The sequence below is a fragment of the Cucurbita moschata genome, unplaced genomic scaffold (genome assembly GCF_002738365.1).
Source record: "Cucurbita moschata cultivar Rifu unplaced genomic scaffold, Cmos_1.0 Cmo_Scf00001, whole genome shotgun sequence".
NCBI lineage: Eukaryota > Viridiplantae > Streptophyta > Magnoliopsida > Cucurbitales > Cucurbitaceae > Cucurbita > Cucurbita moschata.
Genome location: NW_019268517.1, coordinates 5,898,536 through 5,910,521, shown reverse-complemented (window position 1 = coordinate 5,910,521; position 11,986 = coordinate 5,898,536). Strand labels below are relative to the sequence as shown.

At 37.4% G+C, this 11,986-nt stretch overlaps 1 protein-coding gene across 1 annotated transcript; it reads left to right on the top strand.

Moving 5' to 3' along the window:
- Positions 1-3,769: 3,769 nt before the first annotated feature.
- LOC111449064 lies at positions 3,770-5,715 on the top strand. Its single transcript, XM_023088910.1, has 3 exons — positions 3,770-3,900; positions 3,990-4,103; positions 4,373-5,715. The coding sequence occupies exons 1-3, from the start codon at positions 3,801-3,803 to the stop codon at positions 5,527-5,529; spliced, it is 1,371 nt and encodes a 456-aa protein (XP_022944678.1). The 5' UTR covers positions 3,770-3,800; the 3' UTR covers positions 5,530-5,715.
- Positions 5,716-11,986: the final 6,271 nt, after the last annotated feature.

Sequence of the window (11,986 nt, the reverse complement as noted above, 5' to 3'; positions counted from 1 at the left end):
CAATTTTTTTTTTTTTTTTTTTTTTTTTTTTCTTTCAAATCTTGTTGTATCTAGAAATAATGTGTACAAAATAAAAAAATAAAAAAACAAAAAAAGATCTCAATTCCATTCAAAATGTAATTATAGGTTCTTAATTTCTTTCCTTTCTTAATTACTTTTCATAATTTTATTTTTATCTCCAACATGGGATTCTCTATATATAATCGAAACAAGGACAATATTTCTTAAAAACTCTTTTAACACACAGCAACTAAACTTTAAAGTATTCATATTAAAAAAATAGAAAGTGCATTGGCCAAAGACCGAACCCACGACCTCGGTAATAGTAGTGCAGGGGCAGAAGTGCAAATGTGGAACACTCGCACGTGGTTGGGCAAAAATGCTTCGTGCGGGTATCGAAGTGCAAATGGGCACTAATTTAATCCAAAGGAAATTCCAAATGAGTTGAGTGAGACTTGGGACTCAAACCAAGGGCGGCATGCGATTGAGCCAGAGACTGCTCGTGGGTTGTGTGTGGTTACAAGCATGTAGCTTCCACTATTCTCGCGTCAGGCACGTGAAAGAGCGTTATAGGTGCTTTTCCGTTCGACTTGCATTTCATTAGTTTTTTCCTTCGATTTTAATGTTAAGTTTAATATGATTTGAATTAAGACTCGTTAATAGAGTTTTGGACATTTGGAGCATCGAGAGAGCATGAATAGAAGTACCAAAGGTACACATGAACGAAATAGCCATTTGAAATTCTTTCAGGGAGTACTTATAGGGATCACTAGATTATGCTAGCATGTAAGCATGAACGACCTAATATAGCTAGAAAGTGCAAGTTAGGAATGATAATGAAATACAAGGACAAACATAATGTTTCTCTACAAATGTAGGCCTAGAAAGTGCAAGTTAGGAATGATAATGAAATACAAGGACAAACATAATGTTTCTCTACAAATGTTTGATTTGGCCCTAGAAAGAGATTTTAGAATTATAAGATGATTTTTTCTATATTAGGAATTCTGACTTGAGATTAAGAACTGTACTTCAAATGATTGATTGATCTCCTCTTTGAGCATGCATGCATGATCAACAAGAATAGGGTGCTAGAGCTAGGACGGTTTTACGATGACCAAGGTTATGACATTTTTAGAAATTCGTGCACCACAAGACCGTGAAAGGTGACAAGAAAATGAAATCCTAGTACTCAAAAAATCATATTAGTTTAGAAGAGTGAAAGATTTGATATTTGAAAATGCCCTAAAAACCTAGTTAGCCTAAATGGCACCCAAGAAAGACTAAGCTTACCATACTTATGTAGTTGTAAACATTATTATAAGAGGTAGACCGCTTCATATTTCATCATTAGTATTATTTAGTGATCTAAGTCAGATCTAATATTTCTCCTATCAAGATTCTTTTAGTAAACATAACGTCTTAAAGACTTTAAAAAGTGAAAGTTATGATATGTGGTTGGATCTGAGTTATACGTTTAAACATGGTGATGAGACTATTATGGATCTTGGAGACAGCAAACTGACCTAAGGAAGATTTATAATGACGCCCTAGAGAGAATGACTTCCAAACCCATATATTTGGGTACAAGATCTAATAAGGTACATAAGGCCTAGTACTTGATTAGGAGGTACTCATGATCCAGCCTCTCGTGACCATAACTCTTGAAGCGAAGCAAGCCTCCATGTAGATCACGTAAGATAAATCACTTCATTCAGGTATGGCAATCACTAGAAGGATTATGAACCCTATGAGTAGATTGCTACCAATTATGAGTTTCGACTACTATGATATTATGAGAAATACAATCCACCAACCTTGAGAGACAAACTATAGATATCTTGGTTGTAAATATTTTGATTAGAGTATTCAAGAACTAAGTTCAAGTTAATGGACTCTAAATGCATCACAAGCGTCTTATGCCACTTATGAGAAATAGGGTGAAGGACATTCCTTGTGAAAGATTGTCCAACATATGACATATATATTATAGATCTTGAGAGGAACACATGGTTAGCAAGATTATATGACCTTGCTATGTGTTTTCCTTATGATGGGACATGCATGCACATAAGTTTAGATCGTAGAACTATTATGGTAGACCAGTGACCTTGTAAATCAAGGACAAAAGCAATTTGGTCGAATTATAGTTTACTTTATAGCACTATTTGTGGAAAGGATCGACTATAAGGGTAGGAACCTACTCTCTTGGGGTTACTAGTATAGGTATTAATCAGATTAGGTTCCTCATACAAAGTTACGTAGGGAAATATTTGTGAAGCATGCACATGTAAGTATTTAATATCTACCTTTAGTAGATAATAAGTAGGTTAAGATTAGTAACATAGGCATGTCGTGAGAGATATTAGGTGTCAAATTTAGATTTCAAAGCCTTATCCAAATCTTAAAAATATATCATTACACTTACCTGTACAGGAAGTATCCTAGAGCTTAAAGAAAAGCTAGCCACCTCACAAAAACTTGAGGAGTTGATGTGTTCCAATGAACTAGTGATGAGATATCTCTACAAGTGGAGGCCCGATTAGACCAGCCATAAGAGATTACAGGAGCTAGTATTGGTTAATGCCACAAGCCTCATGGAAGGATTAATGAATCACTTAGATGAGTCGGATAAGGTCCATGAGGAGAGACTTAGTATTATGAAACTCTTAAGATTTGATCTAATGACCTTGTTGAAGAACAAGATCTTTAGATCTCAATTATCAAAGAATCCCAAAAAAACGAGACCTTTAATTCTAAATTCGTGATTCAAATAACTCCACCAAAAATTTAATCAATACCACTGAAATGACTCTAACATGGAAGTTCTAAAAATACCATCCACCCAAGTTTCCATAATATCATTCTTGTCCTTTGTTACACACAACCACCAACCACCGACACAAGTTTCCATAATCATGATCGCCAACTATGAGTACACTTGACGGGTAAAAACAAAAGGATCATTCAATAATTTATTTTAAATATTTCAGCAATTATTGAAGCTTGTATGTATTAATATTCTGATGTTGTTGGCATATTTAAAGTATAAAATTGTCATAGCTCGAAAGGGAAGTCGGAGCAGAAAACGAATAAGACCAAATGAATGGCATTGGTTGTTGAATAAGTGAAGGCGGCTATCAGAAGCGTGGACAATTTCCAAAAATATTCAATATTTAAGCAGCCCATACAAGCTATTATGCCATCACATCTTACAAATCTTTAATCGTTTAACTAAAAGAATCACACTTTTTGTACCTCAAGTTTGGAAGTTAGAACAAATATTAATGGTTTGTATAATTATTAAAATTTAGGTTAAATGTAACGACCCACATCCCGGATTTGGATTGAAGCTAATTGGTTCGATGAGTGAAGACTATGTCTAGGGACCAATTCCAGCTCTTCTAACATGATTGTTCTCACTCACATGCATTAAAAATTCATTGAAGGTCACATAACATATAATTGCTCTAGTAGAACACGCTTAATCTTAAATTTAATAGGATTGAGCTACCGAAAATAAATGTTTATCTTAATGGTACAGATAGTAACTTTTAATTTTTGTAAGTTTCTTTTATCAATCTTATTTTTAAAATCGATTTTATTCAGATGTTGTCTCAATTTTATTTAATACGAGTGTCCTTTATTTGACTAAAGTAATGAACCATAGTTAATTATTCAACCAAACGACAATTAATAGGACAAGGCAGAGGCTTCCATGGATTAGACTACCCAACGACCATTAATAGAATTGGGAGTAAGAGTGATTCCATTATTGGGTATTGGTGAAGCGAAGAATAATGAGGAGAGATGTGGAAGCATATTCAACTTGCTTCCTTCTCATTGCCTTGCTTTTTTCAGCACTTCTTGCTTCCTATCATCTCCTTCCATTTCACTCATGTGTGTGTTCATAATAAGTTAATGTCCTAGCTTTTTTCAACTCTTTTCAATAATGTCTTGGATTCAATTTCTTTGTTCCCCATATGCAGGGCGATGGCATTCCATGGCGAATTGGAGCCATAGGTTCAGCCGCACGACAACTGTTGTTCAGACAGTAGAGAATACAGAGTCGCTTGAATTTGTCTTGGCAAGGCTAGTGAGAGGTACGAAGTATTCTCTGTTAATGATATGCGATATTAAATTATAGTTTACCATATATATCATATTTAATATTTTATTATAGACAAGACGTATTTTTCTATTTATTACTCTTTTCCTATCATTGTGATTTATTAAATAGAGAACTTTTACCCATTTAAGTAGTAGCTGTATTATAGCAAACATTCTCACTCTCCCTATTTTTGAAAGTTTTAATGCTTGAAAGTTTTAATTTAGAATCAACACTTACTTCCTTTAACTCTGTTCGTGATAGGAGACGATCGTACCCAACTCAAAAAAAGTGGATTTTCGTGCCATTCAGATTTCCATTCCAAAGTTTGTTTGACACAAAACCCAGTTCGGATGAACAACACCGCCCTTCAAATCTACATCTCGATCAATGAAACTCAACAAAATTTCTCTCAAATGTCAATTCATCCATACGCAAGCCAAGAGGATAAGATCACACTACGAGATGTCACTCCAATTCAAATAATCCAACAAAACAAAACCCTTTTACCTGTTTGTCAATTCCTCCACAACCATCCTGTCCTCATCTTCTCCACCGGCGGCTTCACCGGAAACCTTTTCCACGAGTTCGATGAGACCATTATTCCTCTGTTCATCACTTCCTACCACTTTCGAACTCGCCTTCAATTTCTCATTACCGATTACAAACCTTGGTGGGTCCGGAAGTACAACCGAATTCTCTCGCGGTTGTCCCGTTTCGATGTTATAAATCCAGAGAAAGACGGAAGTGTCCACTGCTTCACTGGAGCTGTCATAGGATTGAAATTTCACGACATTTTATCGTTGAATTACACCGACATTCCAGGAGGTTATTCCATGTCGGACTTTCGGAGTTTCCTAAGGCAAACATACAATTTACAAGTGAAGAACGTGACGGAATTGGGAGGTGGAAAGCCGGTGGTAATGCTGATATCTCGTCAAAAGTCGAGGAGATTTCTGAACGAATGGGAAATGATTGACATGATGAAGGAACTTGGGTTCGAAGTAATCACGACAACGCCGCAAAGAATGTCGAATTTGGACAAGTTTTCGAGGGTTGTAAACTCGTGTAGCGTGATGGTTGGAGCACATGGGGCTGGACTGACGAACGAGCTGTTTTTGGCGGCGGGTGCGGTGGTGGTGCAGGTGGTGCCGTTGGGTCTCGACTGGCCTTCCACGTTTTTGTTTGGAAATCCAGCGGCTGACATGGAGCTTCGGTATTTGGAGTACAAGATGGAGGCGGAGGAGAGTTCCTTATGGGATACGTATGGGGAAAACCACCCTGTCATTAGAGATCCTGAGTCGATCTTTGCCAAGGGTTACTTTGCGAGTAGAGCGATCTATGTAGATGAGCAGAATTTGAAGATAAATTTGACCAGGTTTCGGGACACTATGATTCGAGTGAAGAATCTTGTCGGATAAAAAAAAAAAAAATCTTCTTTTTCTTGTTGAGTAACCTATGTGGGTGGAGAACTTTTCAACAAGTATTTGGACACGGTTCTTTTGTGCTTTTGATCGTTGGTGTGTGAATAAGAGAACAATGGATTTAATTTAGAGAAGGTCGGAGCTTAGCTGAGCTAAGGTAACTAGGAGGACGACGACCAGAAAAATGGCCATAAATTTTTTTTTTTAAATAATAATAATATTAATATTAATGAAAGATCGTAAGTTTAAATTATTTATTTATTTATTTATTTTAAATTTTCAAATAAAAATATTATATATATATATATATATATATATAAATTCTTTATTTTAAAAATAACTAAAACCGACCACATGTAACTCTTCCCATTATAATTTAATTGATCCATGAAACAAACTCACCAGACATCACGTCAGTTGTTTTTTACTCCATCTTATTTGGACTATAAATTTTTCATTTTAATCCTAATTTGAGTGATTCAAAAGGGGTTGGAATCGTCATTTCAAGCGGACAATTCAAAATATTAAAATTATTAGTAATTAAAAGCATATTTGTTATCCTTAAAACATTAATTAATTAATTAGAGATTAAGGGCTAATTAATTAATTAGAGAGGGCTAACAAGCCACAAGATCTTGATCCACATTCTAGTCCTCCTCATTCTTAGTTATTGTTCAATCGAACATTGGGACTCCATAGGGAGAGGGTACTTATTATACACACTTAACTAATTAATTTGAGATTAAGTGCAGTTAATTGAATAAGTCGGTACTGATGGACAGAGGCTATTTATTTCTGACCATAATCTTGTTCAGCGCGCAATAGTCTATACATAAGTGGAGACTACCGTTCTTCTTCTTTTGAAACAACATTGGGGCTCCATAGGGAGCTTTTGCAGGTCTAATAAATCCAATGGTCAGTAATTCATCCAGTTATTTTCGCAACTCTGCTAACTCAAGTGGAGCCATTCTGTAAGGTTCTTTGTCGCGGGTTTCGACCTAGGCATTAGCTCAATCTCGTGGTCTATATCCCGACGTGGAGGCAAGGTTTTTGGGAGACTCTCTAGCATTACCCCACGATATTCTTCTAGGACTTTGTTGTATTTCCATGGGGACGAAGTCGATTGCCCCCTTAGTTTCGGCCACAAGGATGGCCATGAACGTGGGTTCGTTGTGGGCTAGACCTTGTTTCAATTGGAGTGGAGATATCAACTTTATCCTTTCAGGCTGCTTGATACTCGTCTGGACTACGATAGGAATGGATCCTGTTATGACTAAGCATTTGGCCAAGGGTATGGAAATAACTTTATGTTCTAGTAAAAATTTCATCCCGAGTACAACATCAAAATCGTCCACTTTGATGATCACAAAGTCTACTTGCCCACTCATTGTTCCTAATGAGGCAGTCTTCCTTGTTATTCCAAGGATCGGTAGGGCTGCAGAATTGACGACTTTCATTTTTCTTAAGTCTCATTGCTAATTTATGTTTAGCCTGTTTGCCTCATCGGTCATAAAGTTGTGGGCGACTCCTAAATAGACCATTGTACTCTTGGCCAATTTGTAATTGACCCATGCTTCTACATACATGAGATCTTTTTTTTTATCGGCTCTTTTTACTCCCCTACTTTCGTTTGTAGGGCGGATAGAAACTTTAGGGCTCCCATACGAGGATTTTATATGTTTTCTAGTGGCGGTTTTACGGTCTCTTCACCTTCTGACTTCGCGTCCGAGGTAAGTAGGTCCATTACCAACTGGCTCCAGAACGAAAAGACCTAAGAGTTCCTTAGAAAATGAAGACCACAAGATGAGTTTAAAAAAATGCGGATATAGTTGAATGGTAAAATTTCAAATAGTAACTAATCAATGAATATCGACCTCATTCTAGTCTTGTTCCTGACCTTCCCTTCCTACATGCCCGCGCCCGCCACAATGCTTCGTCTATGTCTAAAGCTGCATGGAATACTTGTAGTGATGCCCTCGACCTTTGGACACACGTATACTCTAGTTCCCTGTAAATAGGAAGCAAGACAGAGGTGGTCAATTGAAAAGATTCTGATTGTGGGTCCCCAACCTAAGACTCTGGTCCCTTATTGGGGTTGTCTTTATTCTCCCCCTCAAGCACTTAGTCTACCCCTCTCCAATTCTGGGTGGATTGGATACATGTTTGTGAGTGCCTCCACTCAAAAGAGGTTTGGCTTTGCCTTGCGTCTTGGGACTGTTCGTTCCTCCGATCAAACATTCGTTCAACCGTAGTGTAGGCTGTGGAAAGGTCTCCTATGTTTTGTTCATATAGTTTGGACCTAGCTAATGGCTTTAGTCCTTCTGTGAATTGGAAGACCTTGTCTATATCAGACGTCTGTTGCAAAAGATTTAGTTGCTATTTTTATGTTTTAATTCCTGAATATCAGATCACTGATATGATCTTATGCCGCAATCTTTGTTTTGACATGATATTCTGTTTTCTGTTAAGATTTTATTTTTATCTTCTGTTAATAATGGTACTATTGTACGGGCTAAAAATATAGTCATTTTTCACCTAATAAAGCATTGAATTTCCTTCCTTCTGCAAACTTATCTTCATTAAATTTATCATTTGGTATCATAGCCTTGTCTCTTTCAGCTGCAGCTAAATATGACTCCTGAAGGTAATTCTGTTTAACCAACAATACCAAAAATTTTTGGTCACTACAATCATTGTAGAATGTTAATGGAGAACTTTCTTCGCTCTAAAGAATATTGGCAAGTAGTTGATGTTGTAGTAGATGATGCTGATTACTCAGATGAACAGAAGGAGGTAGCAGATCGGAAATTGAAAGACTTAAGAGCTAAGAACTAACTTTTCCAAGCCATCGATCGCTCAATTCTGGAGAATATTTTGGGAAAAAACTTCGAAAGGAATTTGGGATTCAATGAAATTTTTTTTTTCAAGGAAATACAAAGGTGAAATAGGCACAACTACAGGCCCTGCGCAAGAACTTTGAGACCCTTCATATGAAGGAAGGTGAGACTGTTTCTGATTTCTTTTCTAGTATTCTCACCATTGCTAATAAAATGTGTTTCCATAGTGAAAAGATGAGTGATGTTAGCATTATTGAGAAAATCCTGCACTCAGGGACTTCAAAGTTTGATTACGTGGCTTGCTCCATTGAAGAATCCAACGATTTGGACATCATGACCATTGATGAATTACAAAGTAGTCTACTGGTTCATGAACAACGTATTCGAAGATATATTGTGGAAGAGCGGCATTGAATATCACTCTTGACAGCAGTACAAGGAGAACATATCGTGGAGGTGGCACATTCCGTGGTAGAGGACAAGGACGAGGGAGACTAGGTTTTAACAAAACTCTTGTTGAGTGTTTTTATTGTCATGATATTGGTCATTTTCAGCATGAATGTCGCATGAAGAATAAGGGAAATGAATCACAAGCTCATTTTACTGAATGAACCGCTGCTTCTCATGGCATATGTTGAAGAGATGGTAGAACAAAAGGAGGACTCAACAGGTTGTTTGTCTGAAATTAAAGCTCCACAAGCGGTAACAACAAAAGAATTGCTTCTTATGGCATATGTTGAAAAAACAACAGACGAAACCACATGGTTCTTAGATTTAGGCTGTAGCAACCACATGTGTGGATTAAAGAATTCTTTTCAGAACTAAATGAAGGCTTTTGAAGGCTGTAAAGCTAGGTGACAACTCCAATATTGGTGTGACAGGAAAAGGATGCATTCAATTCCAAGTTAATAATGCCTCCCAGGTTACCACATGGTCAACTGCAGGAGAAAGGCTTGGTTATCATATTTCGTGATAACAGGTGTAAGGTCACGTACCGGTATGGTCACCTAAGTTTTGGAGGCCTCAAAACTCTAAAACAGAAGCAGATGGTTCATAGCTTGCCAGAACTGGTATGTTCTAATTTATTATGTGAAGATTGTCTATTGGGAAAGCAAAATAGAAAACCCTCTCCACGAGAAAGTATGTGGAGAGCATCAAAGCCACTTCAACTTCTTCATTCAGGCATATGTGGTCCAATTACACCTATATAAAACGGCCAGAAAAGGTATATTCTAACCTTTATTGATGATTTCAGCCAAAAATTATGGGTATTTTTCTTAACAGAAAAATCAGAAGCCTTTAGAATGTTTCAACTTTTCAAAACAAAGGTGGAGAAAGAAAATGGGACAAATATTTTAGGTTTGAGAATGGATAGAGGTGGAGGGTTCACATCTACTGAGTTTATTGAGTTATGCTCAAATCATGGAATACATCGACAACTCACTGCAGCCTACACGCCACAACAAAACGGAGTGGCAGAAAGAAAGAATCAAACAATCATGAATATGGTGCGAAGTTTGCTCACTAGTAGACAATTTCCTAAAACTTTTTTATCCGAGGCTGTCAATTGGGCAGCGCATATTCTAAATAGAAGTCCTACGCTTACCGTTCGAAATAAAACCGCTGAGGAGGCATGGAGTGGCATCAAACCATCTGTTGCTCATTTTCGAGTATTCGGGTGTGTATCCTATGTTCATGTTCCATATAGCAAACGAACCAAATTGGATAACAAGAGCACAAAATGTGTTCTTCTGGGAATCAGTGAAGAGTCTAAAGCCTATCGCTTGTATGATCCATTGTCTCAAATGAAAGATATGAGAAATTATTATATTTGTATCTATAGGATATAACATTAAATGTTGAATTATCCGAGCCGTTTGAAATATTAATAATATTGACTTATCTTTCATTTAAATTTTAAGTTTTATTATTCTATATAATTTAGAAACAATGAAAACATGGAACTCGATTTTTATTGAGGCCGTTTAGAGCCGTATTTCTCACTGTTAGTTGGATTATTAATTAAAATGTGAAATACTAACAAAAGGTGATGAACGATGCGATAAGAAGCAAACCTTGGCAACATTTGGTGTAGTTCTCGAGGAACGGGAGCTTATGTTAAATAAATTAGGGAATACTTCGGCTAAGGCCAACCAGGTAAGTGGCCTTACTATAGGATAGGCTAAAAATTGTATGAGTTATGATGATGTGTGAACTATGTCATACGATGCGGTATATGAGTTATGATGGTGTATGAGTTATGATGATTTGTGGGTTACGATACTTGAAGATGTGCACAGTATATATATTTTGATGAATGTCGTACTTGATATATGCACTTTGTGGCAATATGATGAGTATGATGATTGCATGACGTTTAACTTAGTATGATGATGTTTCCGAACATGCTATATGATGATGAGTGCCATATTGCATCATGTCGTTAGATCGACATAGGACACAACCCTAAGAGGGTGAAAATGGTATTAATATAAATATCCACGAGTATGTGTTACCTAGAGTAACAAAGAGATGAGACTAGAGGGTTGTGTCAGAAGAGACATTATGATGGATTTAGAGGGACCTCATGCATATTGTATGTTCATAAGCATAGGGGTACTTCCCCTAGAGATGATGAGTGCGGACGCGCACCGTATGATGAGCGCGAATGCACACAGGTGCGAACGCACACAGATGAGGGTGTTCATGAGGCGCATGATACTATGGGGTTCTGCTGACCTCCGGACGTCGTTATAGATTAGCTTGACCAGAGGGTCTAGGGGGTGTGCGAGTGCCCTGGGGATTCACACTCGCATGTGTGAGTCGTGTGTTGGGAAGTACTACACATCCAATTTGTTGAGACGGGAGGCCACCCCTAAGATGATTAGAGATAGGTTCCTAAATCATGATTTCATGTGTTTACATTTGCATGACCCCTATAGTGGGGCCACTTATTGAGTATTCTTTGAAATACTCCGACCGTGTGCCACATCATTTTTCAGGTAAACACAAGGCGCACTTGTACGGAGGACGACGACATCGCGAGTAGAGACTGTGGCACGTGCATAGGGTAGACTCGTATTTAAATTCTTAGTTTTAAGTTAGAATAGGTTGTTTTGCATTCCATTGTTTTAAATTATTTTGTATTTGTTTTTTTCTATAAATTTTAGTATTTGGTATTTAAACACGTAAGACCATGGCTGTGTTTTCCAAAGAAGAAGTTGTTTTAAACGTTTTTCAAAATTTACGTTATAAATGATGTTCATGTAAGAGTTATATTTCCGCATTATAAATTAGCATGAGACGTTAGTGGCGACTCTAGATGTTAGTGGCGACTCTAGATATGTAAAAATTTAGGGTCGTTACAAACATTGTCATACTAAAGACCAAGTGGCTGATATCATGACAAAACCTTTGACTCGCGTGGTGTTTGACAAGCTACGTGTCACAACCTAACTATGAAGAGAGTAGGTTGTGATCCTCACGTTGTGACAAGAGAAGCGGCGACCCTCAAGTGGCACCCATCTGGCCACACGAGAACCTAGATGAGTGCCATGATGCGACCGAAGAGGACGGTGCATCATCTAACACACCACACGGAATGGGCATTGAAGACA

Excerpts from the sequence above, each read along its gene's own strand:
- LOC111449064 (XM_023088910.1), top strand. The coding sequence starts at position 3,801 with ATGAGGAGAGATGTGGAAGCATATTCAACTTGCTTCCTTCTCATTGCC. Across the intron at positions 3,901-3,989 it reads TCTCCTTCCATTTCACTCAT|GGCGATGGCATTCCATGGCG; the intron begins GTGTGTGTTCAT and ends CCCCATATGCAG. Across the intron at positions 4,104-4,372 it reads CTTGGCAAGGCTAGTGAGAG|GAGACGATCGTACCCAACTC; the intron begins GTACGAAGTATT and ends TGTTCGTGATAG.